Source organism: Podarcis gaigeae, assembly GCF_964106915.1.
Source record: "Podarcis gaigeae genome assembly, chromosome: 2".
Taxonomy (NCBI): domain Eukaryota; kingdom Metazoa; phylum Chordata; class Lepidosauria; order Squamata; family Lacertidae; genus Podarcis; species Podarcis gaigeae.
Genome location: NC_139679.1, coordinates 120,833,631 through 120,861,207, shown reverse-complemented (window position 1 = coordinate 120,861,207; position 27,577 = coordinate 120,833,631). Strand labels below are relative to the sequence as shown.

The window sequence follows — 27,577 nt, the reverse complement described above, 5'->3', positions numbered from 1 at the left end:
AATTTGTTCTGGAGGTCTGTTCTTAACCTGAAACTGTTCTTAACCTGAAGCACCACTTTTGCTAATGGGGCCTCCTGCTGCCGCCGCGTGATTTCTGTTCTCATCCTGAAGCAAAGTTCTTAACCTGAGGTAATATTTCTGGGTTAGCGGAGTCTGTAACCTGAAGCGTATGTAACCCAAGGTACCACTGTACTAGCCTATCATGAGTGACCCAGCAGTAAATCACACTGTGCAAGTCGGAGTTAACGCTTTATTAGCAAAAACAGGATCTGCACCGGAGTGTCAGGCCTGAGCACAGCAACTCGTCTCTGGTAGATCTCTCCCCCACACACACAATGAAGAAATTGCTGAGACTGAATATCTCTGCCTTCCCACAGCTGCCTAAGTCCCCCCCTCTCCAGGGTTTCCCCAAAGCAATCTGAGACTGCACCTGTGTGACACTAACTTCTCCACCCTCTTCACGCCTCTCCTGGTACTGGGAAAGCAGGAGGGAGGGGAGCGTGTCACAGCAGGAGGGGGAGACACCCATGACTCTTCACCAGTCTCTCATCTCTGCCTCTTGGCCTTCCTCACCCCCAAACTCCTGCTTCAGCTTCCGCCTCTGATTCTGGACTTCTCTCTGTCACTGGCTCTCCCTGCTCACTAAGCCCTGTTACCTCCAACACCACCTCTTCCCAGTCTTCTTCCTCATCTCCCTCTGACCACTCATTGTCATCCTATCACCACTCCCCTAGCTCTGAGCCTCCTTCCCTTGATGGCAATTGGATCTAGCGCCATCTACTGTTCGGCTCCCCTGCCTTCTGACCTACCAGTCTCCACAGTTCACCTGGCAGCATCTTTTTTAGAACAGTTCTCAATTGAAGCCATGTTATGGGATGAAGTGCTGCTTTTTAGATAGGCAGGGGCTTGGCAGTACAAAAGGGGTCAGGAGTGAGGATGGGTTGAGGTCGAGGAGGGCCGCGGGGCATAGAAGTGGCATTTTGTTGTTTTCCCTTCTGGGAACTGGGTGATCCTCAAAAGTCAATTCTCAATGGCACCCGTAAAAACTGCTAAACCTACTGTGGTCCCTCAAGCTGAGGTCCTCCTCCTGAGACAGGCTTACTGGGCCACCCTTCTGTACTGCCAGTATTACAGTCATACCTTGGTTCTCAAACAGAGTGCGTTCCGGGAGTCCGTTCAACTCCTGGAACCGTTCAAGAACCAAGGCACAGCTTCCGATGGGCTGCAGGAGCTTCCTGCAGTCCATCGGAAACCGCGCCGGACATTCGGCTTCCTAAAACCGTTCGAAAACTGGAACAATCACTTCCAGTTTTCAGTCGTTCAGGAGCCGTAACGTTTGTCTCCCAAGGCATTCGGGAGTCAAGGTACGATTGTACTAGTGGCCTGTCTTCTCCAGGGAACTCCTTAGAGCTTGGACCCGAGCGACTGAAAACCATCACAATGCTGACACTACTGGAGATGTAATATGGATGATGTTTTAATGTAACAGTTGTTTGAACGGTTTGACTTAAGTTCTATGCTTCCATTTGACAACGTTTTGTCAGCGATGTTTTGAGCATTTTCTATCTAAAAGCCAGGTGTTGAATATGTTGAAATGGAATAAAACAGCAAAAGCTCGTGTTTTTTAGAATGGCTCAACGGGGTACAAAAGAGGGGATTGAATTAGCTTCTGGTATTAACACAAGAGTGGGACGTCTAATGCCTAATGCAGCCCCCAGGGCTTTCTATCCAGTTCTCGGGACTCTCCTTTGGCCTACCCCCTTCCTAGACCTCACCCCTTCACCGGTCCTGTTTTTTGTCTTCCTGGAACATGTCATTGAACTGGAATAATGCCCTTTGCTCACCTGGAAGCTGGGTAGCTGGACAAACTTCTGGCTTCTGCATGGCTTGAAATGTCATCTTTTGAACGAGGTAAGAGTCACTTCTGTTGCTCAGTCCTCTGTTTGATTTGGCCCCACCTACCTCTGGCATGGAAGGGACGCAGGTGGCGCTGTGGGTTAAAGCCTCAGCGCCTAGGACTTGCCGATCGAAAGGTCGGCGGTTCGAATCCCTGCGGCGGGGTGCGCTCCCGCTGCTCGGTCCCAGCGCCTGCCAACCTAGCAGTTCGAAAGCACCTCCGGGTGCAAGTAGATAAATAGGGACCGCTTACCAGCGGGAAGGTAAACGGCGTTTCCGTGTGCGGCTCTGGCTCGCCAGAGCAGCGATGTCACACTGGCCACGTGACTCGGAAGTGTCTTCGGACAGCGCTGGCCCCCGGCCTCTTGAGTGAGATGGGCGCACAACCCCAGAGTCTGGCAAGACTGGCCCGTACGGGCAGGGGTACCTTTACCTTTACCTTTTTACCTCTGGCATGCAGGGCCGCGGGTGGTGCCGTGGGTTAAACCACAGAGCCCGATCAGAAGGTCAGCGGTTCGAATCCCTGCAACAGGGTGAGCTCCTGTTGCTCGGTCCCAGCTCCTGCCAACCTAGCAGTTCGAAAGCACTTCAAAGTGCAAGTAGATAAATAGGTACCGCTCTGGCAGGAAGGTAAATGGCGTTTCCGTGCGCTGCTCTGGTTCGCCAGAAGCGGCTTAGTCATGCTGGCCACATGACCCGGATGTTGTATGCCGGCTCCCTCGGCCAGTAAAGCAAGATGAGCGCCGCAACCCCAGAGTTGGCCACGACTGGACCTAATGGTCAGGGGTCCCTTTACCTTTACTTATGTGACAGCAGCCACAATCCTGGGAACGGCTTCAACTATCTGGCTAAACCAGGTAAGGATAGCCAATGGGTCTCAAACCCTCAGTGAGTTAGGGGCTTCCCCTGCATGCAAAGACAGCCTACAGTGAATTGAGTGGATGAGACCAACAGTGGTCCAATGGTCAAGAAGGTGGTTTCTGCACTAGCTGTAGACAGAGGGAAGTGAGGAGCAGCTGGGGCTCATCCACCTGGGAAGGGAGCCCATCTAGGAGAAGGAAAACTGATCCTAAACCACCTCTGCCTTGCAGAATAACTTCAGGAGAAGAAAATAATAATAATAAATTCTTATTTATACCCTGCCCTTCCTGGTTCAGGAAAACTGGGCTCAGGGCAGCTAACAACTAATTTAAAACACTTAATTGATGCTACAAAAAAACAACACAGCATAAAATACGGTATAAAGTGTAAATAACAATAAAATCAAGAATCAATTTAGGGGGGAAATCCATCCAATAAATATTAGATGATCACCAGGGCTAGCTGGCTAAATTAGTCCCACTTGGGCCGGCGAGGAGACCAGGGGAGAACCAGCTGTGGGATCTCAGAGTGGGTAATCTTCATAAAAAGGGGAGGGAAGGAAGGGGAACAAAAGATCAGGCCAGGTTCAAATTGAAAGCCAGGCAGAATAGCTCTGTCTTACAGGCACGGCGAAATGAGGTTAAATCCTGCAGGGTCCTAGTCTCATGGGACAGAGCATTCCACCAGGTCGGAGCCATCACTGAGAAGGCCCTGGCCCTGGTGGAGGATAGTCTGACTTCCTTAGGGCCCGGGACTTCTAAACTAAGATTATTCATGGACCTTAAGGCTCAGGACAGGAGTAAACCCCACACAAATCCACAGTGGAGTCCCTAAGACGGTTGGATGGTGTCTGGTCTGCCTCCTGCCAGCACCTCCTGCAGCCAAGCTGGTGCCAACTGTCTTCCTCTGATTTCCTTTGGACCCCATCAGCAAGGCCAAGAGGACTTGTCGTCTGGGCAACCCAGGACCTCCAGACACACTGCCCAGGCTTGCGCCCCAATGAGATCACTTTGGTGCTGCTATTGCAGCAGTTTGACTTCACCTCTGGAATGGCACTCCATTGTTTCTCCAGACAGATGGGTGACAACAACCAGCACACCCCTAATTTTGACATAGTCACACTTGTTTGGGTGAACAAATAAGCTCCCCCCCCCCCCGCAACGTGTCACATGCCAGGGTCCCGCAGACCAAAAATCCACCACTGGCCACAATAGCTGTTTTCTACCTTTTCCCCCTGCTACCAAACTTAGCTGTTTTCAGAATAACAAGAAATGTAAACCTAGGAAGCAGCATGAAGAGAAAGAAAATAAAGCCCATTAACAAAAACGTGTGCAGCACAAACCGGGGTATAAATAATAAATTATTATAATTTACTGCAACACACTTTACGAGGGGCTGCCTTTGAAGGTGACACGGAAACAACAGTCCAGAATGCGGCAGCTAGACTGGTGACTGGGAGCGGCTGCCAAGACCATATAACACCGGTCCTGAAAGACCTACATTGGCTCCCAGTACGTTTCCAAGCACAATTCAAAGTGTTGGTGCTGGCCTTTAAAGCCCTAAACGGCCTCGGCCCAGTATACCTGAAGGAGCGTCTCCACCCCCATCATTCTGCTTGGACACTGAGATCCAGCTCTGAGGGCTTCTGGTGGTTCCCTCCCTTGTGAGAAGTGAGGTTACAGATAACAAATCAGAGGGCCTTCTCGGTGGTGGTGCCAGCCCTGTTGAACACTCTCCCAGCAGATGTCAAGGAAATAAACAACTATCTGACTTTTAGAAGATATCTGAAGGCAGCCCTGTTTAGGGAAGTTTTTTATGTCTCATGTTTTAACGTGTTTTTAATATTCTGTTGGGAGCCGCACAGAGTGGCTGGGGAAACCCAGTCAGTCAGATGGGCAGGGTATAAATGATTAATAATACTAATACTAATACTAATAATAATAATAATAATTACTACTACTATTATTACTACTACTACAAAGCTTTGCATTTCTTTAGATTGAATGGCATTGGCACAACTTCTCCACGTTGTCAAGTGAGTTGCCGGGCAAGCAGGGTATGGACAGGTTTGGATTTGCAAAGGAGAGGTCCATTTCTCCCTTGATCAAACTAAATGACTAAACAACAACAAAAACCGGATTGCAGTTTCAGAGTACTACCCTCACCGTGCGGACTGCAGCCTCGCTGCACTCTCCTGACCCTGCGGATTGCAGCCTGACAGCCCAATCCCAGCTCCTCTCCAAAAGGGGTTGTTGTTGTTGTTTAGTCGTTTAGTCTTGTCCGACTCTTGGTGACCCCCTGGAGCAGAGCATGCCAGGCACTCCTGTCTTCCACTGCCTCCCGCAGTTTGAATCATAGAATCATAGAATCATAGAGTTGGAAGAGACCACAAGGGCCATCGAGTCCAACCCCCTGCCAAGCAGGAAACACCATCAGAGCACTCCTGACATATGGTTGTCAAGCCTCTGCTTAAAGACCTCCAAAGAAGGAGACTCCGCCACACTCCTGGGCAGCAAATTCCACTGTCCAACAGCTCTTACTGTCAGGAAGTTCTTCCTAATGTTTAGGTGGAATCTTTTTTCTTGTAGTTTGGAACCATTGCTCCGTGTCCGCTTCTCTGGGGCAGCAGAAAACAACCTTTCTCCCTCCTCTATGTGACATCCTTTTATATATTTGAACATGGCTATCATATCACCCCTTAACGTCCTCTTCTCCAGGCTAAACATGCCCAGCTCCCTTAGCCGTTCCTCATAAGGCATCGTTTCCAGGCCTTTGGCCATTTTGGTTGCCCTCCTCTGGACACGCTCCAGTTTGTCAGTGTCCTTCTTGAACTGTGGTGCCCAGAACTGGACACAGTACTCCAGGTGAGGTCTGACCAGAGCAGAATACAGTGGCACTATTACTTCCCTTGATCTAGATGCTATACTCCTATGGATGCAGCCCAGAATTGCATTGGCTTTTTTAGCTGCCGCGTCACACTGTTGGCTCATGTCAAGTTTGTGGTCAACCAAGACTCCTAGATCCTTTTCACATGTACTGCTCTCAAGCCAGGTGTCACCCATCTTGTATTTGTGCCTCTCATTTTTTTTGCCCAAGTGCAATACTTTACATTTCTCCCTGTTAAAATTCATCTTGTTTGTTTGGGCCCAGTTCTCTAATCTGTCAAGGTCGTTTTGAAGTGTGATCCTGTCCTCTGGGGCGAAGGCTGCAGCCTTGCAGAGCAAGCAAGCAAGCAAGCAGCTGTCGGGCTTTCTTCTCCTTGCACGGAAGGGTTAAGCAGACCGAGGCTGCCTTTCCCAGAGTGGACGGGGGAAGCCACCGGGAGCCTTGGGGGAGGCCATCATTTCCTCTTCCTCGCCTTTTGTGGCGGAGCAGCTGCAGCAGCAGGAGGAGGAGGAGGCGACGCGTCCCGGCAGCTTGGCCTCCCGCGCGCCCTTTTGCAACCAGGCGCCCCTGCGCTCGCGGGAGCAGGTAAAGCAGCTACTTCCATTGCACCTTGCAGAAGAAGGAAAGGGAAAAAAGAGCAGGCTTGGTGCAGCCCCCAGTGCGCAGGAGTGGCTGGGCTGGCGGGGACAGGAGAAGGGCAAAGGCTGGGTGGGGGGCGGCTTTGGAGAGTTGCAAGGGACCCCCAGGGGTCATCCAGCCCAACCCCCTTGCAATGCAGGAATCTCAGCTCAAGCATCCATGGCAGATGGCCAGCCAACCTCTGCTTGAAAACCTCCAAGGAAGGAGAGAGTTGTAGAGTTGCAAGGGCCCCCCCCCCGGGTCATCTAGTGCAACCCCCTGCAGTGCTGGAAAGCCTTGCCCAACTGTATAGGTGCTTATTCTTCCTGGGTATTTTGTGTGTGTGAGAGAGAAGCTCGCCTTTCATTGTTTTCCTTTGCACCTCCCCGCCCCCCTGGAAAACTATAATAATAATAATAATAATAATAATGTTATTATTTGTACCCCGCCCATCTGGCTGGGTTCCCCCAGGGACTCTGGGCGGCTTCCAACAAAGATGAAAAATACACTAAAATGTCACATATTAAAAACTTCCCTGAAGTTCAGATGTCTTCTGAATGTCAGGTAGTTGTTTATCACTTTGACATCTGATGGGAGGGCGTTCCTCTTCCTCGCCTGTGGGTGCCCATTGCCACCCCCCAGCCCAGCCCAGCAACCTGATCTTTGGGTGAAATGTAGCTCAGTTGGCAAAAGCACAAGATTCTTAGTCTCAGGGTTGGGGGTCCGAGCCCCACTATTCTCAGGTACCTTTTTTTGTCAAGTAAAATGTTACGCTAGGTAAAATGAAAACATAGATTGAGAGAAGAATAAAAGGAAATGGGGGAGAAAGAGAGGGGGGGAATAGATAAAAGAGGGGGGCTATTAAAAGAAAGAGGGGGAGTTAAGAAACTTAAGAACTTCCAATTCTTTGTCTGTCAGCTGTATAGAAACATTATTCAATGTATCCACTCCAAAATAACATCCAGCACAGCTACAGTGGTACCTCGGGTTACGTATTCTTCAGGTTACAGACTCCACTAACCCAGAAATATTACCTCGGGTTAAGAACTTTGCTTCAGGATGAGAACAGAAATTGTGCAGCGGCGGCGCAACAGCAGGAGGTGGCCCAATTAGCTAAAGTGCTGCTTCAGGTTAAGAAGAGTTTCAGGTTAAGAAGAAACCTCCAGAACGAATTAAGTACTTAACCCGAGGTACCACTGTACTTTCTATAAATCAGTATACCTGAAGGAGCGTCTTCACCCCCATCGTTCTGCCCAGACACTGAGGTCCAGCGCCGAGGGCCTTCTGGTGGTTCCCTCCCTGCGAGAAGCCAAGTTACAGGGAACCAGGCAGAGGGCCTTTTCGGTAGTGGCACCTGCCCTGTGGAACGCCCTCCCACCAGATGTCAAAGAGAACAACAACTACCAGACTTTTAGAAGACATCTGAAGACAACCCTGTTTAGGGAAGCGTTTAATGTTTAATAGATTATTGTATTTTAATATTCTGTTGGAAGGTGCCCAGAGTAGCTGGGGTATAAATAATAAATTATTATTATTACACCTTCATACTTCGAACCCAAATGTCATTATTTCATTATCTTTTTCACCCAAAAAGTCTTACGAGAGGTTTCAGATCTTTAGTAAATGTTAATCACAACCTTTCTCTGATCAAACGTGTCAATTTCACCACCTTGAATAATTTTAGTAACCGTTCCTCCATTGTTGGTACTGTCGAGTCTTTCAGTCTTTGTGCATGTAAAAGTCTCGCCGCCATAAGTATATCCTGGCTGCTGTAATCATGTATCTTTCCAGTTCTTCGCTTTCTCATCTCTCTGCATCTTTTCCCCCCTTTCTCTCACCTCCCAGGAAAAGCCCCCTCAACTCCAGCGGTGGAAGAGCCGTGTTGCCTAAACATGCCCTAAGCCTCTTGTTGGAGGAGCCAGAGAATGGGTGGATAATTCAAGCTGCGTCCGTCTGTCCCGCATACTTTCGTGTATATTTCTGGCATCCCTGATCAAATCCGAGAGTGTGACCCGGGCAGCCGCTGTTCCAGAATTCATCATGAGACACAAAATGATCCCGGAGAAAGGACAAACTCAGAACACAGACTTCCGGGACCGGGTCCCCATGGAGCAGTCAGTTCCCGGAAGCAGGAACCAGCCGGAGGAAAAGCTGCGCCAAACTGGCCCCGAGCCTGGCGAGGCGTCGGAGGGAGCCACTCGAGCGTCTCCTGAACTCGAGGCCGGGAATGACCGAGGCCCCACAAAGAAGGAAGTCCCAGAGAAGATGACGAACGAGCCGGGAGAGAGGCGGTTGAAATACCTGGACCCTCGGGCCGCCTCCAAGTCCCGCAATGCGGGGTGGGCGGACCCCGAGCGACTGGAATCTGAGCCATGGGAGAACTCCAAGTCTTGCTTGGCCTCCTTAGAAGGAGCTGCTGAGGCCTACCGGAAGTTCAGAGGCCTGCCGGATCTCAGGAGGGAAAGCCACGGGGATTGCAGGACCCCCAAGATAGAGGATGAGAGGAAGGCGAGGGAGGATCTCCTCAGAGAAGATTTGGTCGCTATGGACGTGCAGAGGACTCTGTTCCGGGAGTTTCGCTACCAGGAGGCCGAAGGTCCCCGCGAGGCCTGTAGTCGCCTCTGGTATCTCTGCCACCGGTGGCTGAAGCCAGAGAGGCACTCCAAGGAGCAGATCTTGGAGCTGGTGATCCTGGAGCAGTTCCTAGCCATCCTTCCCTCAGAACTGCAGAGCTGGGTCAAGGCCAGTTGCCCCCAGACATGTGACCAGGCGGTGGCCCTGGCAGAGGACTTTGTGCCCAGGCGGCAAGAAAATAGGCGGGAGGTGAGAGCGCTTTCTTGAAGCGGTCCCAGGGGGCCGCTTCCATTTTGTTTTTCGTGTGGAACGGAAGTCAAGTGGCCAATCTGCATAACAACCGGTTGTTGTGCACATTCACCAGACTTCTGGGAGAATGTGCACAAAACCCAAAGAGGACATTGGGCATGTCTCTTGGCCAGCGTACATAATCTCCAACAAGCCTTGGCGAACGTGCATACGTCAGCTTGATTTTGTACATTCTCCGGTCATTGTGCACAATCTCCAACATGGCTTGAGAATGTGCATTAATTCACAAGTGCGTTTTGTACATTCTCTGGCTGATCTGTCTTGATATCAGGCAGGTTCCCTTCCTTGCACTCTTTTCAACACCTGCTCAACACATTTTTGTTATCCAAACCTGCCCAAATTTATAGAATAGTTGATGAGAGTTTTGATCTGTTATTTTGACTTTCTGAAAGCCTTAAATTATTGCTATTATTCCTTATTCCTCTTTTTCAGTGTCTTTCATTGACTTTTTAAAATAACATGAAATAACAACACCCCCCAACCAACATTGCCCCCTTCGTATACCCCCCCCACACCAATACAGGATCCTTATGGGATAAAATTGTTCCAAAGTGTCATGTGCGAGTCCGGAAGGTGCCACTGGGAGTGACAGACCATTGCATGTTTAATATGGGTGCCATGCCACTCTGAAACTATCGTCTTCTCCTTTTCCAGCTCATCCCTTGACTTCCGTAGTTTATTTTTCAGAGAGTGCTAATGTCCATTCCTTTTTGTTTCTACTGTGGTCATTCTAGATGCAGGGACTTCCAGTTTTGGATTCTAAATCCGGCCTGCGGACAGTCCGGGAATCAGCGTGTTTTTACATGAGTAGAATGTGTGCTTTTATTTCAAATGCATCTCTGGGTTATTTGTGGGGCATAGGAATTCGTTCATATATTTTTTTTCAAAATATAGTCCGGCTCCCCGCAAGGTCTGAGGGACAGTGGACCGGCCCCCTGCTGAAAAAGTTTGCTGACCCTGGATATATATGGAGCTGGTAGATAGAGAGCCAGTGTGGTGAAGTGGTTAAGAGTGGTGGACACGTAATCTGGGGAACCGGGTTCGCGTCTCCGCTCCTCCACATGCAGCTGCTGGGTGACCTTGGGCCAGTCACACTTCTTTGAAGTCTCTCAGCCCCACTCACCTCACAGAGTGTTTGTTGTGGGGGAGGAAGGGAAAGGAGAATGTTAGCCGCTTTGAGACTCCTTAGGGTAGTGATAAAGCGGGATATCAAGTCCAAACTCCTCCTCCTCTTCTTCTTCTTCTTCTTCTTCTTCTTCTTCTTCTTCTTCTTCTTCTTCTAGAGATATTCATACATGCATACATTTTCATATTTTGATACCACCACCACCCCGCTGTGTTTCAGAGGCCGGCGTTAATCCAGGACGTAGCTTTGAACTTCCACACGGCTGAGCCACCCCCAGCCATCCCCGGGGAGAAAGCACTTCGCTCTGAGGTCAAGCAAGAAGGAAATGGTGACACTGATTCGGAGGGTAAGGGCTCTGTGCGGCCTCCTCTTGAGTGCAGGAAGCTCTTGCAACTAATAATAATAATAATAATAATAATTTATTTGTACCCCGCCCATCTGGCTGGGTTTCCCCAGCCACTCTGGGCGGCTTCCACAAAGACCAAAATTACACTAAGATGTCATACATTAAAAACTTCCCTGAACAGGGCTGCCTTAACATGTCTTCTGAATGTCAGGAAGCCACGCCTCAGTTGTTCCGAACAGGCTTCCGGAACGGATTACATTTGACAACCGAGGTTTGACTGTACATGGTTTAGGATAATTTGTCTCCCATGGTAGTACCATATTGGCCTGGATATAAGCTGCACTTTCCCCCCAAATTCTGACCATGAAAAGTTATAGTGCATCTTAAATTCCCTACCTTACAGAATTTGCCTTTTTTGGAATGTCGCTGCTGAAATAGACATACAGTGGTGCCTCGCAAGACGAAAATAATCCGTTCCGCGAGTCTCTTCGTCTATCAGTTTTTTCGTCTTGCGAAGCATCCCTATTAGCGGCTTAGCGGATTAGCGCTATTAGCGGCTATTAGCGGCTAAGCGGCTCTTAGCGGCTTAGAAAAAGGGGAGGGAAAAACCTCGCAAGACTCGCAAGATGTTTTCGTCTTGCGAAGCAAGCCCATAGGGAAATTCGTCTTGCGAAGTGCCTCGAAAAACAGAAAACCCTTTCGTCTAGCGGGTTTTTCGTCTTGCGAGGCATTCGTCTTGCGGGGCACCACTGTATGGCAAAACGGAATGGGTGTGAGTGCCAGCAGAATTTTAAGGGAGCAGCTTATATTCAGGAATTGCCTTTTTTTCCTCCCCCCACCTTGAATTTTAAAGGTGCGGCTTATATTTGGGTACGGCCAATATGGTAGTTACACATCCTAATATTTTTCTCCCAAAATTTGTAAGCGTTGCACATTGCGTAAACATACATTTCACATGGTAAGATGGACCATTGGCCCGGTCAGGCCTCCTTGATGTCCTTGCGTAGCTTCTCAGCTTCTCTCGTCTTTCCCTGCAGGTGACGACGGGTGGGTGATCGAGGCAGCGCAAGACAATTCCCCTCTGCAGGATCCCGAGCCGGCAAAGATCTGCGGGTCCTCGTGGGACAGGATCCCTTGGTCCCAAGAGGATGGCGAAGCTTCCGTGAGTCACGGCGACGACGGCCCACAAAGGAGCAAGGAGAAACGCCAAGAGCAGAGGGCGTCCGAGAGCGCCCCTTGCGTCGGGGACGGAGGAGGCCAGAACCAAGCAGTCGTCGTCAAGAGGAGGCGACGCAGTCGAGGGAAGAAGACGTGCGGCGTTTGCGGGAAGACTTTCAGCCGCAGCACCGTGCTGGCAGCGCACCAGCGGACGCACACGGGCGAGAAGCCCTTCATGTGCCAGAGCTGCGGGAAGTGCTTCAGCTTCAAGTCGACGCTGGTGGCGCACGAGAGGACGCACACGGGCGAGAGGCCCTACACCTGCGACCAGTGCGGGAAGAGCTTCACCGTCAGCTCGGTGCTGACGCGCCACTACCGCGTCCACATCGAGAAGGAGCTGTTCGGCTGCTCCGAGTGCGGCAAGAGCTTCGCCCAGAAGTCACAGCTCCACAACCACCAGAAGGTGCACGTCCGGGAGAAGCCGTTCAAGTGCGCTCAGTGCGGCGAGGGCTTCAGTCGCGGCTCCAGCCTCAAGAAGCACGAGGGCTCGCACACGGGCGAGAAGCCCTTCAAGTGCCCCGACTGCGACAAGTCCTTCAACACGTCCTCGCAGCTGGTCAAGCACCACCGCGTCCACACCGGGGAGAGGCCCTACACCTGCGCCGAGTGCGGGAAGAGCTTCAGCCAATGGCAGATCCTCATGGTCCACCAGAGGACCCACACGGGCGAGAAGCCCTTCAAGTGCGCCACCTGCGGCAAGTGCTTTTCCGACCGCGCCGTCCACATCCGGCACCAGAAGGTCCACACGGGCGAGAGGCCGCACCAGTGTACCACCTGCGGCAAACGGTTCACCCACCGCACCGTCCTGGTCAAGCACCAGAAGATCCACCTGCGGGAAGCCTTGAACATGCTGCGGTTGCAGGAGGAGGAGGAGCAGAAGCAGCGGTCGGAGCTGCTGCCGCCGCCACCGCCCGAGGAAGCCTCGTAAAAGCTCAGGAGCATCGCCAAATGCCTTGGGAGAGACGCCATGCAGATGACCATGTACTCCAGGGGGTTGGGAGCTGTGGGGTCCTCTCGGGTGTTGCCAGGCTCACATCAGCCCTGGGCAACGCAGCCAAGGACCTGGGTGATGGTTTCCCAGTCCTGTGCTATGAGTAACCCGGATGGTTCGGAAACCAAGGTTGGCTGCAGGAGCTTCCTGGTACTCAATCGGAAGCTGCGTCAGACGTTCGGCTTCCGAAAACGTTCGCAAACCAGAACACTCACTTCCGGGTTTGCGGTGTTCGGGAGCCAGAACGTTCAAATCGCAAGGCATTCACAAACCAAGGTATGACTGTACCTTGTTTCGCTCCATATCAGGTACTTCACCCACCCAAATCCCCCCCCCCCTTCGTTATAGTTGCTCATAAAAGTTACCCCAGCTTGAAAGTTTATTTTGGTATCATCTTCTCCAAAACTTTCCCACTCGTCCCTTATCCAATTGTCATCCTGGTTCCTTATTTCGGCCATCATATTAGCCAGTCCTGCAAATTCTATCCGCTTCTGAAGCCGTTGTTCTTGGGATTCCTCTCTCCAGTTTTTAGCATAGACTGTTCTAGCTGGTTTCCTCTAGCTGTAATCAAAGTGGTTCCTTCCAGATGTTGCTGTACTCCATCGCCCATCCTTCTCAGCCGGAACGGTCAGGGATGATGCAAGATGTAGCCAGAGCGCCACAGTTTCCCCCCATTCCTGATATAAACAAACAAACCACGGTTTCCCTAAGCAGAGATCTTTTGTTTTTGTTCCAGAACAGAAATGGATGCTTCTCATCTCCAGAACTTAAAAGGGGATGCTTGCGAGCTCACGGAGACTCGCCTCCCCGCCCCCCAATAGGTCGGGTAACCATGCATTTCCCATTAAATCTGATGGCCCACGCCTCCCCCCATTTCTGGTTCAAACCACGGTTCCTTCACACCTGCAGTTTAGAATGCTGCAGCTTTGCCATCCCAGATTAACCCCACGGTAGTCTGAAGCTGCATGCGCACATATCGTCTTCTGCAAGCTGGCGTCTTCCAGATGTTTTGTCCTCCCAGTTCTCATCAGCATGGCCGGCGTTCAGCGATGAGGGGAGTAAAGGGTAGTATGACCCCATGGCAAACCCCTCTATGAGGCTTCGGTGGCAGGTTTCCATGCCTTCGCCTCTGATTAGGGGAAGAACACACATTCACCCCACTCCCACCTGGCTGGACACCACATACTGCCCCCCCCCAAGGTACCCACACACCACTGTAAGCTTCTGTGGGGTGAAATTAAGAATAGGGAACACTTGGCTCTTAGGGTGCTATCGGTCTCCAGTGCCCGTTAATGCTGACCATTCGCAACTGTGGCTGCTCAGGCTGGTAGGACTTGAACTGCCATGTTGGCTGACCCTGCCAAAGTGAATTCTTATTACAGTGGTACCTCGGTTTTCAAACGTAATCAATTCCGGAAGTCCGTTCGAGTTCTGAAACATTCGAAAACCGAAAGCGGAAGCCTCAAAAACAGAGGCGTTTATCTTCCAGGTTTTCGGCGTTCAAGTTCCGAAATGTTCAACTACGGAGGCGTTCTAAAACCGAGGTACCACTGTATTATTATTATTATTATTATTATTATTTCTATTATGATGGTGATCTAATGTATTCTTATCCTGCTTCTCTCCCAAACTTAAGGTGGCTTGCAGCGTTTAAAACAGGCATAATTAACTTCAAATAAAAACAAGCAGGTTAAAAGCAGAACGTAAAATACATAAAATCATGTTTAAAACCAGGGCTAAAAGTACAGTTTGCCCTGACAGCAGCCTGGGGTCAGCTTCATCTGTGTCTACAGTCTGAATAAGGAGGTCCAAGCCTGCTTCCTTCCTGCAACTCTTGCTCACTAGATGTTTTGAACCGCAATGGCCTCGTTGGCTGGGAGTTGTAGTCTGGGAGCACCTGGTGGGTGAGAGGCTGAGGGCAGCTGCTGTGAACCAGGGATGGAATCCGGCACCCTTGTTCAGGCAGCACAAGGATTTACATTTGCACAATGGAAATTCCTGGATGCCAAGATCCAAGTTAGGGACAAGTACTCTTTTGTGAGAGAATCTTTAAAGTATGCCCTTCCAACAGAGCTCCAAAAAATCCCCTCTGTGAAGTTTCCCTCTTTCCCCAGCATAGGAAAAGGTACACGTTGGGTAAGTTAAAAATTGGTTTAGTTACCAATTCTCCAAAGGTCATATTCATGTAGTTGAGCTGGCGGCAGAGTCGTTGGCATCTGTCTGGTATAGGAACTTGAGAGTGGCTTGTGAAAGCCATGCGGTTGAGCTGCAAGAACCAGCTCTAGCCTTTTCACATGCTGAGCTTCTCAGGTAGGTGAACAATAGTCTTGATTCCCTATATCCTCCCCAGGTCAGCTAAGCCTGGCAGGACAGCTTACTCTATGGTCTTAACCCCTTCATGCTAATTAGACTTAGGCGTGTTGGTTATATGTGGCTAGTTATCCAACATTTTCTGTCCCGCAAGCTTCCTAAATCTGCTTTTGAGGTTTGCCCAGGGGGAGGGAACTCCAGAACAGATTTAAGGGGTGCATGGGAAGAGGAGGAGGGCAGGAGTTTTGTTGCACCAGCAGAAATCCTTATGCTAACGGAACCAATGACTTATTGCTACGTTGTACTACGGGAGGGTTGTTGCACTCTTCTCATCGTTCAAGAATTCCATTTTGCCAGTCGGAATGATTCCCTGCCTCTCCTCCTGCCACATGCCGCTCTGACACAAACACACCCCATCAATTTTGGGGTGTGTGGAGGGAGGGGAACTCCTGTTGCGCAAGCAGAAGTCCTTGCATCGAGCTTCCACTGTGGGGACTTGTGAGGTGGTCCCCACTGCATACCTCCTCAAACTACCCTGAGCCATTTTGTAATAACACAGAAGCCCGAATGCCAAAAACTGGAAATAACAAAACCTCTCTGAATGTTGCATCAAGACAGACTTGCTGTGGATAGTGAACAGGCCGAAAGAGGCCCAACAAGCCGTCTCCAAAATGGCGGACCCCACACAGGAGTCCCTTGGGGAAAAAGATGAAATCCCACCAAAGGAATTCTCTGGATTCGAACTCCCAACAGGCAGTTCCAAAACGGGATAATCTGGAGTCCACCACCCATCATCTGAAGGGCCATCCAAAATGGTTTGTGTGCACCTCCTCGCTGTAAAAGCTCTTGGCTTGGCGATCAAAAACTTCCGCATTTATGGGATGCCAGCGAACCTGCCTCTCTCAGAGTCCTCGTCTTTGAAGCTATGCACTCGGTTGAACGGATGACGCATCTAGACAGACAGTTGAAGCAGCGAGGAGTCTGTTGGGGTTCTCTGCATGTGCATTGACTAGTAGTGGGTAGATTATTTTTTTCTTGGGGTGGGATGGGGGAGGAAACAATTCTTCATTGAATTGTTCTTTGGGGGCGCAGTCCTCTCAATTTCTGACTCCGGAGACTTGACAACATCCTGTCCTCATTATAACAGTAAGAGGGTATTGTATACGATAGAAACTGATTAAAGCAAAATGTAAGAAGTGCCTAATAACTGGGCCCGTCTCTGTGAGGTTTTCCTTTGGCTCCTCTTTGTTTAAGGCTGGGACTGAGGTGCTGAATGCCCCTTCCAGTTCTGCTCTGATGCCTGATTTCCACCTGCTGATGCGATCGAGTTCTCTGTTGGGTCCGGCGCTCTGGGCAGAGTCCTATTGTGGTCTTGAGGGTGCTCTGGAGTGTCTGGAGGTGGTTGGAGGATGGATGGTGGCTAACAGATTGAGGTTGATTCCTGACAAGACAAAAGTAGTGTTTTGGGGGGACAGGAGGTGGGCAGGTGTGGAGGACTTCCTGGTCCAGAACGGGGTAACTGTGCCCCTGAAGGACCAGGTGCGCAGCCTGGGAGTCCTTTTGGACTCGCAGCTGTCCATGGAGGCGTAGGTCAATTCTGTGTCCAGGGTAGGTGTCTACCAGCTCCATCTGGTATGCAGGCTGAGACCCTACCTGCCCGCAGACTGTCTTGCCAGAGTGGTGCATGTTCTGGTTATCTCCCGCTTGGACTGCTGCAATGTGTTCCACTTAGGGCTACCTTTGAAGGGGACCCAGAAACTGCAGCTATTCCAGGATGCGGCAGCTAGACTGGTGACTGGGAGTGGCTGCCGAGACTGGTCCTAAAAGACCTACATTGGCTCCCAGTACGTTTCCAAGCACAATTCAAAGTGTTAGTGCTGACCTTTAAAGCCCTAAATGGCCTCGGTCCTGTATACCTGAAGGAGCGTCTCCATCCCCATCGTTCAGCCTCATCGTTCAGAAATAAACAACTATCTGGCTTTTAGAAGACATCTGAAGGCAGCCCTGTTTAGGGAAGTTTTTAATGTTTGATCTTTTATTGTGTTTTTAATATCCTGTTGGAAGCCGCCCAGAGTGGCTGGGGAGGCCTGGCCAGATGGGTGAGGTGTAAGTAATAATAATAATAATAATAATAATAATAATAATAATGCTCAGCAAAGTGTCCTGCGACACTTGAACGGCTAATGCTAACCCATTTATTGCAGCATCGGCTAACAGAGACTAGTGTCTGCTTCATCACATAAAGGAAGCAAGAGATCCTAGCAGGCTCAGCATATAAGTTTGAGAGACGCAGATGATGGGTGGAAGATTGCGCATGTGTGAGAGGAAATGAGAGGAGATGGGATAAAGGTAAAGGGACCCCTGACCATTAGGTCCAGTCGTGGCCGACTCTGAGGTTGCGGTGCTCATCTCACTATACTGTACAGCTTCCGGGTCATGTGGCCAGCATGACTAAGCCGCTTCTGGCAAACCACAGCAGCACACAGAAACACCGTTTACCTTCCCGCCTGAGCGGTACCTATTTATCTACTTGCACTTTGACGTGCTTTCGAACTGCTAGGTTGGCAGGAGCAGGGACCGAGCAACGGGAGCTCACCCCGTCGCAGGGATTCGAACTGCCGACCTACTGAGCGGCAAGTCCTAGGCTCTGTGGTTTAACCCACAGCACCACCCGCGTCCCTATACCCATCTTCAAATATCTCAAGGGCTGTCACATGGAAGAGGGAACAAGCTTGTTTTCTCCTGCTCTGGAGTGTGGGATTCGAACCTATGGCTTCAAGCTACAAGGAAGAAGATAAACACCAGGAAGAACTTTCTGACAGTAAGAGCTGTTTGGCAGTGGAATAGTCCCCCTTGGGAGGTTATGGGCTCTGCTTCCTTGGAGGCTTTTACGCAGTGGCTGGGTGGCCATCCGTCATGGATACTTTAACCGAGATTCCTGCATTGCGGGGGGTTGGGCTAGATGACCTTGGGGTCCCTTCTAGCTCTTAAGATTCTACGAAAGAGGCAGTGAATAGCGAAGAGAGTGGTGTTTCACTCAATCAATCATTTTATTTGTATGCCGTCTTTCCAAAGTTGAAACTATGCTCAAGGCAGCTTACAACATATAAAACCCCCCACATAACTACAGATGGGCAGGGTATAAATAAATTTATTGTTATTATTATTACTTGGGGTGTTATATTATTATTATTACAGTCACAAAAGTTTTGGCTTCTCCGTTCGTCGCAGCCTTGGATCCAGGTTCCAGCTCAACTGAGACACAAACACACACACCGGGGATAAACAAATTAATAGTAATGAATAAAACACCTTGAGGATGAAGGGAAAAGAAAGCAGGGAGAGAGATGTAGGTTAGACAAGGGGTGGGGAGGGAAAACTCCTCGCTCTCGCTACTCCTGCTTTATCCTGCTCTCCCTGCCCAGGGTGCACAAGAGCCCCGCCGGAGGGGGAAAGTTGACAACGCGCTCTTGCTGCGCTTCCGTCCATTTTTTTTGTTGTTGCCGCTGTGCGCATTGCAAGCGCCGAGTCACCCCCTCCCGGGAAAAAGACCCTCTGCATTCCTCATCCTTGCTCCCCACCCTCCCCAGTGCATGCACAGAGCTGCACCTGTCAAATTTCTGCCTCTCCAACCCCACCCCACAAAAAAAAGCCCCAACCCAGTTGCTGTGCGCTCCCAGGCGCCCTGCCAGGGAAACCAAAGACCAGCAGCAGCTGGAGACAGATGGCACTGTCTCGCCTTTGTTCATTTCTTCCTTTATTTATTTGCTGGGTGTATGTCTTTTTTAAGGCCCAGGGAAGGGTTAAACTGGCGAGCGAGGTTGTTCTTCCCAGACTGGAGCCGGAGGAGACATCGCTGGGAACTGGAGAGGAAGGTTTGCGCGCGCGCGCGCGCGCGCTCTCCAGCTCCGCAAGTCCTTTCCTCTTCCTCCCTCTTTTGTGGGCTAGAGTTGCAGAGAGACCGGCCCTTTTCCCCCGCTGCTGCTGCTGCTGCTGTTTCTCTGCTTGGCTCCGGGGAACCGGCGGTGGTAAGGGGGGCGAGGCGCCCGTGCACCCGCCTGGTGGTGCTGCAAGGAGCTGGTGGTGTGCGCTGCCCTCCCCGCGCAAGACTTGCATGCGTGCGCGTGTGAATGCGCGGGAGAGGGGTTTTTTTCCCCTTGGCAGATGCAGCTTGCCGGTGTCGCAGGTCTCTGAGACCGATTTGCAGGAGAATCCGGGGCGCAGCGCCTCGGGTTGAAAGGAGGATCTCAAAGGGGTGTCAATGCTCTGGATGGGACAGTAACGTTTAGGGGAAGGATAGTGAGTTGGAGAGGTCCTGGGGAGTCCGGATTCAATCCTCCGTTTCTCTAGGTAGCGCTGGGAATGCATCCTGTCTGTAATCCTGGAGAGTTGCTGCCAACCTGTGCTCAGCATCACTGGACTCCTGGTCTGACTTGATAAGAAGGCAGCTCCCAGAATTCCTGCATCAAGCAGAGAACCACTGAACTACCCTGTCCGCCTGCTACCTGCTTTTTAGGATGCCTGCTTTTAATTTTACGGGAAGGGTCGAGTTGGAATGGGTTGGTCATCTAGTCCAATGCTGACTTTGGAATAGCAAACAGCAGGAGGGGAGATAGTGAGTTGTGGGGAGGGGGGCTTCCCTTTAAGACATTATAATCATAGAGTTGTAGTGCTGGAAGGGACCCCCTGCAATGCAGGAATCTCCTGTCTGAAAGCCCAGAGAGCTGCTGCCAGTCCGTGTACGCAGCGCTGAGCTACATAAACCAATAGTGTGACTTGGTATAGCACAGCTTCTATCCTATGTGCCTGCACTGCTTTTAGTTTCTTGTGGGGTGTAAACAGTCTTCTTCTTTGGCAGTCACTCGTAGCTGAGTAAGATTGTCTTCCATAAACACAGTTTTAACAATGAGTCCATATGTGACTGTGGAGGCCAATTCTGGATCCACGCTTCCTTCCACAGTGGGGACATTGGTTTCCGGGGAGGAGCTGATCACAGTGTGGATTTGCCAAACATGCCTTACTCTTAGCACGCTTCTCCATTGCGTTCTGAGTTTGAGCGACTTCAAAGCCCATGACATTTTTGGTAAAGGGTGTTCTCCAACTGGAGCACTCGCAAGCCAGTGTTTCCCAATTGTCAGTGTTTATACTACATTTTTTTAGATTTGCCTTGAGACAGTCTTTAAACCTCTTTTGTTGACCACCAGCATTATGCTTTCCTTTTTTAAGTTTGGAATAGAGTAGTTGCTTTGGAAGACGACCATCAGGCATCCACACAACATGACCAGTCCAAAGAAGTTGATGTTGAAGAATCATTGCTTCAACACTGGGGATCTTTGCTTTTGCCAGTACACTGATATTAGTTCGCCTGTCTTCCCAAGTGATGTGTAAAAATTTTCAGAGACACCATTGATGGAATCTTTTGAGGCTATGTTCTTCTAGGATTCCATTAATATATTGTTTTAGCTTTGTCAGCTGGGAAAGTACACTAAATTGTTTGTTTGTTTGTTTAAAGCATTTCCCCCTGCTCTGCATCCAAAAGTTTTCCAGAGCAGCTTGTGGATCAAATTAACAAACCAGCTGAACAGTCCCTTCCGTCCGGCTAACAATCTAAAAGACACGACACAAAAGGAAAAAGGGATGGGGAGGGAAGATGAGTTGTTATTGTTTTTGGCAACCAAGATGGCAAAGTTCGAAACTTCATCTCTATACTCTTACATCCTTGTCTTTTTAAATCTCTGTCTTTCTCAGGGGAAGCCCTCCTCCCCAGCTCTTCTTGTGAAACGCTGCATTTTGTCGAGAGATCCCTGTTCTCCACCACCACAAAGAAATGTCCCAGGCTTCCTGTGGGCCTGGCGCATGCCTAAGCAGATCCTTTTGGGGTGGCTTTTCCCGTTAAATAGACATTTACCCCCAAGGCCGCCATGCTGAGCTGAAGATCCAAAATGGCGGCCGAGAAGGGAAGAACGCCAAGCGTTGATCTCTGCTTCCGATCTCTGCTCCAGCGGGACCGGGAAGAGAGCAGCCGAACAGGCCACGATCCCACAGCGACAGAGGAGAGATCAGGAAGATTCTCTCACGAAGCCAAGGCTGGGAACGACCAGGATTTCCTGAAAAGGGAGGCCCCGGAACTGGTCATGGGCAAGTCAGGCGGGAAGCCATGGAAACATCCGGAAGACGTGAAAGGAACACGATTCCCTTGCTCGGGATGGGGAAACCCCCCCTTGCTGGGATCTCTGCCTCAGGATGATCCCAAAACTTTCCTGGGCACCTTTGAGGGAGTGGCGAGCGCTTGTCGGAGGTCTGGCAGGCTGTTGGGTATTGGCAGAGAAGCTCCAAGGGACGCCACAAAGATTGCCGCCGTCAAGATGGAGGATTGTTGGGAAGCGACGGAGGATCTCCTGGGAGACGATTCGGTCGCCATGGATGTGCAGCGGACGCTTTTCCGGGAGTTCCGCTACCAGGAGGTCGAGGGCCCTCGCGAGGCCTGTAGTCGCCTCTGGTACCTGTGCCACCGGTGGCTGAAGCCAGAGAAGCACTCCAAGGAGCGGATCCTGGAGCTGGTGATCCTGGAGCAGTTCCTGGCCATCTTGCCCTCGGAGCTTCAGGGCTGGGTCAAAGATGGCTGCCCTCAGACTTGTGACCAGGCGGTGGCCCTGGCCGAAGGCTTTTTACTGCGACGGCGGGAGGCGGCCAAAACAGAATGGGAGGTGAGAGCGTTTAGGGTCGCTTCTCAAGGATGCTTTGAGAGAGTTGTGAAGACCTCATATGTTGCCCACAACGAGAGCCCTGAAGTTGGGCCAGGCCGAAAGGCCCCTACCTGCACTCCAGATTTGAAGCAATATTGTTCCACAGTCATGACTTTCCTCAGAGCCAGTGTGGTGTAGTGGTTAAGAGCGGTAGTCTCGTAATCTGGGGAACCGGGTTCGCGTCTCCGCTCCTCCATATGCAGCTGCTGGGTGACCTTGGGCCAGTCACACTTCTCTGAAGTCTCTCAGCCCCACTCACCTCACAGAATGTTTGTTGTGGGGCAGGAAGGGAAAGGAGATTGTTAGCTGCTTTGAGACTCCTTAGGATAGTGATAAAGTGGGATATCAAATCCAAACTCTTCTTCTTCAAAGGAAGTTCCCAGGATTGAAAACTGGATGGTGATACTTCATGGCTGGGCAGGGATTTGAACCCTGGTCTCCCAGACCCTAGTTCACCACCCCTGACCACTACACTCACTGGGAAGCTTCCTTGGGGAGAGCATTCCACAAGCAGGATTGGCTAGATAATGGAGACCACCACTTTCTCCCTCTCCAAATCCCTTTGTCCTCAGGAAGATCCTTGCTGCTCTCGTTTCAGGGTTCGGCGCTGATCCAGGAGGTGGGTTTGAACTTCCCTGTGGCTGAGCCGCCTCTGCCCGTCCTCGAGGAGACGCCACTCTGCTCCATGGTCAAGCAGGATAGCGGTGCCGATACCACCTCCCCTAGCCTGGGAGGTGGGTTTCTCTTTATGGTCCCATCTTCCTTAGGTGGCTTTTGTCTCCTGTGACTTCTTCTACCCAGCGTTTGGGGTTCACAATACACGGGAACCTGAGGCTCTGGGCCAAATATGGCCCTCTAAGCCTGGCATAGGCAAACTCTGGTCCTCCAGATGTTTGGGACTACAATTCCCATCATCCCTGACCACTGCTCCTGTTGGCTAGGGATGATGGGAATTGTAGTCTCAAACATTTGGAGGGCTGGTTTGCCTAAGCCATAGGAGGGTGGCGCCACCTGCTGTTGGGCTCCCTGCATTTTGCCCTATCAATGGGCAGCAGTTGCCATTGGATTTGCTAGTGGTTATTATGGTCCCCATATGCTAGTTGTTTTATGTTTTGTGTTTATATGTTTAAGAGGGTGTCTTGTATGTTTAAGGGGATGTCTTAGTTTAGATGTTGAAGAGGGTTGTTGTTGTTGTTATTAACTGAATTAATACTCCACCCTTCCTCTACAAAGGGATCAGTGCAGCAAACAGATACAGCCATACCTCGGGTTACAGGTTACAGGTTACAGTTACGGGGTACAGTCATACCTCGGGTTACCTTCAGGTTGCGTTTTTTCAGGTTACAGTGGTGCCCCGCAAGACGAATGCCTCGCAAGACGAAAAACTCGCTAGACGAAAGAGTTTTCCGTTTTTGAGGTGATTTGCAAGACGAATTTCCCTATGGGCTTGCTTCGCAAGACGAAAACGTCTTGCGAGTTCTTGCAAGTTTCCCCCCTTTTTATTCCTTTTTCTAAGCCGCTAATAGCCGCTAAGCCGCTAATAGCCGTGCTTCACAAGACGAAAAAACCGCAAGATGAAGAGATTCGCGGAACGAATTAATTTTGTCTTGCAAGGCACCACTGTACCTTCAGGTTGCGTTTTTTCAGGTTACGGACGCGCCGAAACCCGGAAGTACCGGAATGGGTTACTTCCGGGTTTCGGCAGTCGCGCATGTGCATAAGCGCTAAATCGCAACCCGCACGCGGGCAGACTCGCCACTGCGGGTTGCGAACGCTACGGGTTGCGAACGTGCATCCCGCACGGAACACGTTCGCAACCTGAGTGTCCACTGTAATACAATTTAGAAACATGAGCATAGTGAAGAAATATTTTTTAAAAGATCGAACTGTTCTAGAAACAAATAACGATTAAAAACACTGAAAAGCAGTTGCAGTTCAAAATGTTCTAAACATCCTCCTGTCCAGGGATCTTGAGGTTTCTGGGAACAGTATTCTGCAGCCGCCCAACGCCGGGGAAAAGAGAAGTGTATTCAAATTCCTCCTGAAAGTTAATATTGAAGGAGACAGACTCCCCTCACTAGTGAGGGCGTTCCGCATCTGGGGAATTTAATCTGTTCTTTTGTATTTTATTGTTCTGTTCTGCTCTGAAATGTGGATTTCTAAAAAAATTGTGGGGTGGCTTTTTTGTGTGTATCTGATGTAAACCGCTTAGAGATTTCTTTGAAATATGGCGTGGCATATAAATCACTTAAATGCAGTGGGTTTTTTTTTCTAAAAAAGAAATGTTTAGGGGTACAGTGGTACCTCTGGTTGCGAACGGGATCCGTTCCAGAGGCCCGTTCGCAACCTGAAAAGAACGCAACCCGTGTCTGCGCACTTGAGGGTCGTGATTCGCTGCTTCTGCGTATGCGCGTGATGTCATTTTGCGCGTCTGCGCATGCGTGAGTGGCAAAACCCGGAAGTAACCCTTTTTGGTACTTCCGGGTCCCCGCGGTACGCAACCTGAAGGTAACGTAACATGAGGTATGACTGTACTCTCATTTTCCTACTCATATTAAAATACTGCCCCTCAATGGGGCCAAACTTAGATTCACAATATGTTTCGGGGTATGCATACCCCTGCTCCCCCCATAAAAAAGCACTGCTTAAATGAATAAATTCTCTGTATTCCTGGCAGGTGATGGGTGGATCGTCAAGGGCAAAGAGGAGAAGACACACCTCGAAAATACCGAGCTGGTCAAACTCTGTGGGGCCTCGTGGGGAGGTCTCTCCTGGCCCCAAGAAGGGGGAGAAGCCTCTGCGAGCCGCCGCGACGGATCAGAAAAAGGGCGGGAAAAGTCCCTGGCGCCCAGAGGGGACGTGTTCCCCCCCTGTTTAGGGGAGAGCGGGGAACGCGGCCAAGCGGTCGTCGTCAAGAGGAGGCGCAGGAGTCGGGGGGAGAAGGTGTGCGGCATGTGCGGGAGAAGCTTCAGCCGGACCACGGTGCTTGTCGCACACCAGAGGACTCACACGGGCGAGAAGCCCTTCATGTGCCAAGACTGCGGGAAGTGCTTCAGCTTGAAGTCCACCCTGGTGGCGCACGAGAGGACCCACACGGGCGAGAGGCCTTACAGCTGCTCGCAGTGCGGGAAGCGCTTCACCGTCAGCTCGGACCTCACGCGCCACTACCGCATCCACGTGGGGGAGAAGCCCTTCAGCTGCCCCGAGTGCGGCAAGAGCTTCAGCCGCAAGACCCAGCTCCTCAACCACCAGAAGGTCCACACCAGGGAGAAGGCCTATAAGTGCTTGCGGTGCGGCGAGGCCTTCAGCCGCAGTTCCAGCCTCATGATCCACGAGGGCTCGCACACGGGCGAGAAGCCCTTCAAGTGCCCCGACTGCGACAAGTCCTTCAACACGTCCTCGCAGCTGGTCAAGCACCACCGCGTCCACACCGGGGAGAGGCCCTACACCTGCTCCGAGTGCGGGAAGAGCTTCAGCCAGCGGCAGATCCTCATGGTCCACCAGAGGATCCACACGGGAGAAAAGCCCTTCAAGTGCGCCACCTGCGGCAAGTGCTTCTGTGACCGGGCCGTCCTCATCCGCCACCAGAAGGTCCACACGGGCGAGAGGCCCCACCAATGCACCACATGTGGCAAGAGCTTCTCTCACCGCGCCGTCCTCGTCCGGCACCAGAAGATCCACACGAGAGAAGCTCTGAACACGCTCGGACTCCAGGAGGAGCCTCCGCCAAGCAAAGAGCCCAGACTTCACCCCAAGTTGCCTTGAGTCTCAAGGTGGCTACTGTTACCCCCATAGAATGTGGTTTGCTGGCAGTCTGCAGTGGCGTTTCCCTTCTGACTTTGGTTGCATGGCGGCAAAGTTATTTATTAGTTGGACTGCAGCTGGAGAATGGTAAACCGTGGCTGGATGCTACAGGGGACTGGTTTTCTGTAAAAACAAACAAACCAGAAATCATTTTCGGGGGTGGGGAAAATAATTTGCCTGCTTTCATCTAGGACAGCAATTCTCAGCCTGTGGGTCCCCAGATGTTGTTGGACTACAACTCCCATCATCCCTTAGCTCTGGCCTTGCTAGCTAGGGGTGATGGTGTCGGAATCTCCATTTGACCGAGCTGATAAAGCTCATCCTCCGTCGATAATTAACAACCTGAGCCTTTGATGAGGCCTAAGGTACATTCCATTCAGCAGAGAATCCAAAACAGCATGCGGAAGTGATGAGATTTATGGCTACATGCTATGCTTTATTTCTTACTACCTAGACAGCAAAATACATCCTCTCTCTATGAAAGCAGAGAGCAACTGAACAACAAAGGAACAAAGGAGCAGGAAACCTCTTAACGTCACATCCGTCTCCCGTGAGACTTCCAACAGCCTGGAAGGTCTCTGAAATGTAAACAGAGTCCTGTGACTCCAAGCAGCTGCACAGTGGCAAAACCGAAACTAACAGATGGGAGTTGTAGTTCAACATCTGGGGACGCACAGGTTGAGAAAGGCTGATCTAGGAGAAGATAATCTGCAGTTACTTCTCAACTCCGACAACTGCTGAAGTTGCTAGAAGAAACCCAACTTATTTATGGCCCCTCCAAACATTGGGTTGTAGTCGGCCAACTCCTACTCTGAGTAGACCCACTGAAATTAATTAACTAGGTTAATTAACACCAGTGGCTCTACTCTGAGTAGGGCTCAAAGCCCATGCTTGTCCTACTGAGGTCAATGAACACAACTATCTTAGGCTTGCTATTTCTATGCACCTAGAACGTGGTTGAATACAACCCTGGTGTTTCCTTGTGGGAGTATACTGTAAAATATTCTTATCACTCTGCATCAGCAGGAAATTACAGGATACGCATTGATGGCAAATTAAGCAGTGGTTCTCATTGACCTTTGCAGATGCAATCAGTATTGAAAGCGGTATTGTGTGGGGCTTCCCCGATAGCACAAGGTTCACAAATTATCATGAATGTGCGAGACGGGCTCTCCGTGTTCATGTTGTTAAGCTATACAGTGAATTGAAGGATATACACATAACCATGTGCAGCACATTTCGTTAGGGTGGGCACCCAAAGATTTTTTTTTAAGGTGAACGTTTATTGAATACAGACTCATACTCAGTCATAAAGGACGTTGTTTTTATTTATCAAACAAATGAAAGAAACTAAACCTTTTTTTTTAATTAACAACTAAACTTTACTTTAAAAATAAGACAAAAACACCAAAATTTTGCTTTAGCGATAACCAGGTGTATACAAAGGTACAGTAAGTTTTCATGATCTTTACCTTTAACCAGATAACGCACTAACCCAAAATGGATTAAAGCGTCTTCATCTTCCTGTCCCAAAGAAGGAGAAGTTGCTCACCAGATGTGAGCAAAACGGGGTGAGTGGAGCTGGAACGAAGACAGGAGACACAGGCAGAGGCAGAAGAAAAAGACTGGAATGGATCTGCCGCTTCTGTCTATGCTGCTTCCAGAGACAGATGCCGGCAGAAGCGGCAGATCCATCCCAGCCTTTTCCCTCTGCCTCTGCCTGCTTCCTCCCTCCCTTCTGCCTTTGCCGTTTCCTTGCGGAGTCCTGGTGGCTGCTCCATACTCTCCTCCTCACCACAGCCCCTGGTTTTTTGTTTTCCTTTAATACCCTGTGTGCACACCGATGGGTCTCATTTATGCACGTGCACTGGCTAGCGGTCAGACGTATACTT

At 50.5% G+C, this 27,577-nt stretch overlaps 2 protein-coding genes across 3 annotated transcripts; both read left to right on the top strand.

Moving 5' to 3' along the window:
- Positions 1-6,053: 6,053 nt before the first annotated feature.
- Positions 6,054-16,346, top strand: LOC310837421 (uncharacterized protein). The gene is made up of 4 exons (XM_083724000.1): positions 6,054-6,228; positions 8,107-9,084; positions 10,490-10,616; positions 11,654-16,346. The coding sequence occupies exons 2-4, from the start codon at positions 8,302-8,304 to the stop codon at positions 12,760-12,762; spliced, it is 2,019 nt and encodes a 672-aa protein (XP_083580126.1). The 5' UTR covers positions 6,054-6,228; positions 8,107-8,301; the 3' UTR covers positions 12,763-16,346.
- Positions 16,347-19,822: 3,476 nt separating this feature from the next.
- LOC310837342 (uncharacterized protein) lies at positions 19,823-27,048 on the top strand. 2 transcript variants are annotated; one of them, XM_083723768.1, is made up of 3 exons: positions 19,823-21,842; positions 22,480-22,615; positions 24,559-27,048. In XM_083723768.1, the coding sequence occupies exons 1-3, from the start codon at positions 21,078-21,080 to the stop codon at positions 25,644-25,646; spliced, it is 1,989 nt and encodes a 662-aa protein (XP_083579894.1). In that variant the 5' UTR covers positions 19,823-21,077; the 3' UTR covers positions 25,647-27,048. The 2 variants fall into 2 exon arrangements, with proteins under 2 accessions (XP_083579894.1, XP_083579893.1); XM_083723767.1 differs by having other exon boundaries at positions 19,823-22,008; positions 22,454-22,615.
- The last annotated feature ends 529 nt before the right edge of the window (positions 27,049-27,577 follow it).

Bases quoted from the DNA above. Each gene is read 5' to 3' on its own strand.
- LOC310837421 (XM_083724000.1), top strand. From the start codon at position 8,302: ATGAGACACAAAATGATCCCGGAGAAAGGACAAACTCAGAACACAGAC. The intron at 9,085-10,489 runs GTGAGAGCGCTT...GCTGTGTTTCAG, and splicing joins GGCAAGAAAATAGGCGGGAG to AGGCCGGCGTTAATCCAGGA. The intron at 10,617-11,653 runs GTAAGGGCTCTG...CTTTCCCTGCAG, and splicing joins TGGTGACACTGATTCGGAGG to GTGACGACGGGTGGGTGATC.
- LOC310837342 (XM_083723767.1), top strand. From the start codon at position 21,078: ATGGCGGCCGAGAAGGGAAGAACGCCAAGCGTTGATCTCTGCTTCCGA. The intron at 22,009-22,453 runs GTGTGGTGTAGT...CTTTGTCCTCAG, and splicing joins CATGACTTTCCTCAGAGCCA to GAAGATCCTTGCTGCTCTCG. The intron at 22,616-24,558 runs GTGGGTTTCTCT...TATTCCTGGCAG, and splicing joins CACCTCCCCTAGCCTGGGAG to GTGATGGGTGGATCGTCAAG.